Source organism: Austrofundulus limnaeus, unplaced genomic scaffold (genome assembly GCF_001266775.1).
Source record: "Austrofundulus limnaeus strain Quisiro unplaced genomic scaffold, Austrofundulus_limnaeus-1.0 Scaffold303, whole genome shotgun sequence".
Classification (NCBI taxonomy): Eukaryota; Metazoa; Chordata; class Actinopteri; order Cyprinodontiformes; family Rivulidae; genus Austrofundulus; species Austrofundulus limnaeus.
The window spans coordinates 598,611-604,594 of record NW_013952705.1 but is presented as its reverse complement, the minus strand read 5'-3'; the positions used below and the strand labels follow the sequence as shown (position 1 = coordinate 604,594).

The following is a 5,984-nucleotide window of genomic DNA, read 5'->3' as shown; positions in this document are numbered from 1 at the left end:
GTCATCATCACGTTGACCTATTTTCACGTATCAGGATGAGGCAGGTTATGATTGGTTGGTCATTATCACATGATGTTAGCTGACAGTATATCATTGCATGGCAGCCAATAACGGGCGGGCCACATCCAACAGACTTCTTGATCGTTTTCTGTTCCATGTCTGCCCATTAATAAATGACTTTATGAACATACTCGCATGACCATTTTGTCTTTTTAACACCCTTTCGCCGTGTTTTCTGCCCATCTTCCCACGACAAACTGCTTTTCTGCAAAAACAGGCCTACGAAATTCTGACCAATCACACAATAGTTGATGCATACACCTGCAAGCAAAGGTTCTGCCAGCAGCTTGTCCACATTAATTAGTTCTTGAAGGCTGTGAGAACAACAATGCATCATTTTTATCACACAACTGCAACAATGGAAGTAAATTTCACAACATCTTCCCGAGTATATATCAGCCTTAGTTAAATGGAATGTTAGGCCATTGATTTTATTGACATAATTGTCCTTACAGGAATCTCTTTATACAGCAATCATTTACAGCAGAACAACTTAAACACTGACTAGCCAAAAAATAGGTCACACTCTAATATTTCATTGCACCGCCTTTAGCTTTGATTATGGCACACATTTGCTGTGACATTGTTTGGATAAGCTTCTGCAAAGTTTAGATTTATTTCAATTCAATGTTGCATTCATTTTTTTTTTTACCAAGATCCTGCATTGATGATGGTAGAGTTTGACTCTTTTCCAGCACATCCCAAAGATTCTCAATGGACTATGTGATGAATCAAAACAAAAATAATGGAAAAACATGTGCAACATTTAGTTTTTCTTTTATTGGAGGGGTGAAATAAAGTGCTTTCTTACCGAATTCAAGGTCAGCAGACCTTTTGTGTAGCTTTTTAGCCAAAAACTAAATTATGCCATGTGAACTTCAGCAGTGTAATTTGAAAAGCGCCTCCTCAAGGACATTTTTTCCCACCTGCTCTGCTTGCGAATCACGATTATATTTTTACAGAGTAATATTGTTGCAAAACGTTCATTTTGCATGGATTTATTGTGTGTAGCGTGGGCAGTGTGACTTTAAGTGTCCTGTGTACGAGTGTATATCTACACTATCTGCCAGTGGTCATGGGGAGTTGTGCTGATGTGTCGTGACAAGTCGTTCACGTGCACCGCAAGCCCTCGACATACACTTTACACCGACGCACACATTCACACAGAGCCGTCGGTCCAAATCCAGCAGCCCCTGTTTATGAGGCCGTGACCCCTGTGGGTTCATTATGCCTCCTGTCATGATAGATCACACACACACACACACACAAAATAAAGCAGGAGGTGGACAGAACCAATTTCAGTGGTGTGTTCAATAAAATCTGAACAAAACGAAAAACTCCAACCACGTTCGCTCTTAGTGAGCATTTTAGCTTAGCTTAGATTTGCTGACATTCTTTCCTGATGAAATACTTTCTTCTATCTCACTGTGCTTGTAGAGGCTTGCATCACTCCTTAGGTTGAAAGGCAAATATATTACATGTGCCATAGCAATGTGTCCTTAATGAATCCTTTTTTTGTGTATGATTACGTTACAGATTTCGAAATGTTAGCAAAAATGTACAGCTCAGACCACAACTTTTAATGAAGCAGCGTTTTGTTTTTCTTATTCCTCTCACTCATCGTGTTTTTTTCCCTTTTTTCTCTGCTGTGCCTTTGGTTGTTGCAGACCCTGGTAGGAGCGTGATGAGCGCGCGCTTCCGCTTGCCTGCTGGCAGATCCTATAATGTCCGGGCGACGGAGCTGGAGCGAGACAGACAGCACACACAAGTTGTGTGCAACGTACTGCTGCTGGACAACACTGTGCAGGCATTCAAAGTCAGCGTAAGTAGCTCACTGCGTTTACAGGCCAGTGTCTCACTGCAAACACATAGTGGCCCTCAATTTCTTAGTCATTGAAGCCACACACATGCACAGACATTTGCCTTTGGCGATGGGTGATAACCTCTCTCTTTGTGACTTCTGCTGCCTTCAGTTGATGAAAATCCAGCCCCCTCGTCTGAAATTTACCTCAGATTAATTTCAGGGTTGGTGGAAAAGCTTCGGTGTTTCTGGACACCTTCGTTGGAAGACGTGCAAAACTCCTTCCACAGCCGCCCTCGTCGTTTTTGCATTGATATTTATGTTGAGCTTTGCTTTAATCACACTCCTACTGTCTGGTTTCAGACTTTATTGGTCATTGGTGAGTCAGTAACTAAAGAGCATATGTGTGAAAAACTGAAGGTGTTACTCATGCTTAGATTTATGTCTGTCACTGTCATGTGATTGATCAGATGTATGTCAGCATCTGGAAATTCCCTTTGTGAGGCAGAAGTTACCATTCTTTTTTTAAACACTGTTTTTTTTTACAGACCACATCCTGATTTTCAAGTCTGTACATGTATGTGTGCATTTGTTTGTCCGGGAGAAGACACACATGTTGAAATGTATGAGAAATGCATTTTTCAACCTATTCTTTTTTTATTTATAATTATATTCATTTCATTTTAATTAGGGATGTCCGATAATATCGGTCTACAGGTAAAATAGGTCCGATATTAGCATAAAAATGTAAAATCTCTACATATCAGTATTGGTTTTATTCTGATAATAAAAGCCCGATAATTTAATGCCTGGATTTGACCAAAATGTGTTAACTAATACTTATGGTCCAAAGACGTTCACCGGTGCACGATTGATGACATCATCAAGCTGGATTATCTCAGAGGAGAGCATGATCCAAACTATTGTTTGAGACAAAATGTTAAAAATAAATATGGCATTTTTCCCTAACTTAAGTTAAATGATTTGATTTAAATGGCATAATGTCCCTGACAGGAGAAATGTGATGCCACCTTAATATCGGTTTGTAATATCGGATAATATTAGAATCAGAAATTAAGTGTTTAACAATATCGTCATTTCGAATATCGGCAAAAAGTCAATATCGAGCATCTAATTTTAATAAAACAAAACACATTCACATACAACAAAACACAAATCAAATAAAATGAAAGGTACCAGAAGAAGAAAAAAAATCTGATAATATTTGCCCCTGTTTTCGAGGAAATAATAATTTCAAACAATAATAATCAAATAATAAAACAAAATTCAACTCCTCAAACAGTAAGTCTTACAAATAAAAATTAAACAATTTCATATTTCTTTAACAATTTAACTTTGGTCATTTTTTTTAAACAAATTAGTTGAACCAGCATTTTTATAACCATTTTCCAGATTATTCCATTATCTTATTCCTTGGACTGAAGTACATCTGTCCCTCAAATTTGTTCAAATTTTAGGTTTTACAAACATTTCTAGTCCCTTCAGGTTATAAAAACTTTCCCTCTTAACAAAATTTCTGCAGGCGTGATCCCGATTTGCCATAAACAATAGCGTTTACACAATAGAGTGTCACTCGTGGTAGATTTTGTTTTGTGTCAGAGCTGTGGTTTCAATAAATAACTTGATAATAACAGTTGAATTATTATTATTTTTTAATGGGGGCTTGCATGTGCAGCTCTCCCAGCCCCACACCGTCCTGTCTCTGTCAGTGTCATTGATCAGACCCCTACTGCCGCAGCAACTTCCTGGAAAGACAAGCCATCCTGAGAGCAACAATACTTCTATTGATCCTCGCTCTGGCCAAAACTGGCTGCGATTCTAATGGAGGGTGAAAATCCAGAATCGTCCGCTTGCTGTCATGGAAACCAAGGAGATGAAGTGCACGAGCATCCTTATTGATGATTTTACAAATGGGAAGTTTTCAGTTGAATTGATAATTGATTTAAAGCTTGGTAAATGACAGGAATAATATTTAAAAAAGGCCTACTCTGCTCCTTCTCTCCATCAGCAAGGTCATAGGCATAATGTATTCAGATTTAATGCAGAAGCTGCCATAGTACCCGCTGCCCACCACATAAACATTCATCCGTCTTGAAAAGTTTGGTTAAAAAGGTCTTAGAAATAAGGCGAGTGGCCAAATGATTTATACTTCTTTAAAACAGCTGCAGTTTAAAAATGAGGCCTCTGATCAAATTGCTATTTTGCACCCATGCAGTTTTGTAGTTAGTCTCTTAGAAATCTAGGTCCATCCATCCGTACGTTATGTTGTGCGGGGGCAGCAGCCTAAGCATAAAGACCCAGACTTCCCTCTCCCCAGCCATTTAGACCAGCTCTTCTGGGGGAATCCCAAGGTGTTCACAGGCCAGCTGAGAAACATAGTCCCTCCAACGTGTCCTGGGTCTTCTTCTGGGTCTCCTCCCAGTGGGACGTGCCCAGAACACCTCACCAGGGCGGCGTCCAGGAGGCATCCTAACCAGATGAACCACCTCAACTGGCTCCTCTCGACGTGGAGGAACAGCGGCTCTACTCTGAGTCCCTCCTGGATGACCAAGATTCTCACCCTATCTCTATGGGTGAGCCCAGACACCCTGCAGAGGAAACTCATTTCGGCCGCTTGTATCCGTGATCTCATTCTTTCGGTCACTACCCAAAGTTCATGACCACAGATGAGGGTAGGAAAGTAGACTCACTCAGTAGACTGGCTCAGCTCTCGCTTCATCACGACAGACGCAACACCAATCCACCTGTTGATCTCCCGCTCCATTCTTCCCTCATTTGTGAACAAGACCCCGAGATACGTAAACTCCTCCACTTGGGGAAGGACCTCCTCCCCGACCCGGAGAAGGCACCTTACTCTTGTCCGGCTCAAGACCATGGTCTTGGATTTGGAGGCACTGATCCTCATCCCAGCTGCTTCACACTCAGCTGTGAACTGCCTCAGTGAGAGCTGGAGATCAGGATCTGATGAAGCCAACAGGACCACATCATCCACAAAAAGCAGAGATGTGATCCTAAGGTCACCAAAAAGGATTGCCTCAACACCTTGGCTGCTCCTAAAAATTCTGTCCATAAAAGTTATGAACAGAATTGGTGACAAAGGGCAATCATGGTGGAGTCCAATTCTCACTGAAAACGAGTCTGACTTACTACCGGCAATGCGGACCAAGCTCTGGCACTGGTCGTACGGGGACCTAACAGCCTGTATCAAAGTGCTTGGCACCCCATACATCACTCCTTAAATCTAGTCATCCATTAATTTGTTTGACACTTTTATTTTTTCCCTTTCTGGATTGTGAGAGAACTGATGCCTGTCTCCAGGGGTCATTGTGCAAGAGTCAGGGGATACCCTGGATGGGTACTCATAGAGACAGGCGAGACACACAACTATTCACACTCTCACTCATACCTAGGGTCAATTTAGAGTTGCTAATTAACCTAACATGCATGTTTTTGGTCTGTGAGAGGAAAATGGAGTACTTGGAAAAGAGCCCATTGCATGCACAGGAACATGCTGACTCCTCCCAAAGGCCGGGAGGCATATCTGCAATGATGAAGCGACAATGTTAAAGTTGGTTCTCCGAACTATACTCATATTCTGAGCAAAAAAAGTTTTGAATGGTTGCATCACCACAACCAAAGCCTCTCAGTAACGATGCATCTGTTGGATGGTAGGGAGAAAAATGTGCTTTACTGTTCACATCTGCAACACAAGCCCCACTGGAGTTACCTGTAGACATGACCAGAGTTTTTCTTGCATCTGTAGTTCTAAAAGCTATTCACTCATCTAACTATTTTTCATTATTGTTTTTGAGTGGGTTAAAATCACGGCAGCAAAATTGTTGAACCTGTGCTGAAATTGGAACAATCTTCTTTTTGGTCAGTCTAATTATGAAGTATATTTTGATTAATTATTTTTCCACAATCATACATTAAATTAAGTCTCTCAAGCTGTTTTCAGCGGAGTGGTGTGCCACAATAAAAAGAGCCTTTGCAAATACACTGTTGTTCCTCTTTTGTAAAGATAACAGACCAGAGGCAGCTCTGCACAGCATCTGCATGTGAACACACACACACACACACACACACACACACACACACACAC

The 5,984-nt window shown here is 41.1% G+C and overlaps 1 protein-coding gene across 1 annotated transcript in view; it reads left to right on the top strand.

The window, feature by feature from the left end:
• Positions 1-5,984, top strand: part of ptpn4a (protein tyrosine phosphatase non-receptor type 4a) — a 95,782-nt gene that overhangs the window by 38,471 nt on the left and 51,327 nt on the right. The window contains exon 2 of the mRNA XM_014021733.1: positions 1,728-1,882. Coding sequence (XP_013877187.1) covers positions 1,745-1,882 — 138 coding nt within the window. The 5' untranslated portion in view covers positions 1,728-1,744. The remainder of the gene's footprint in view (positions 1-1,727; positions 1,883-5,984) is intronic.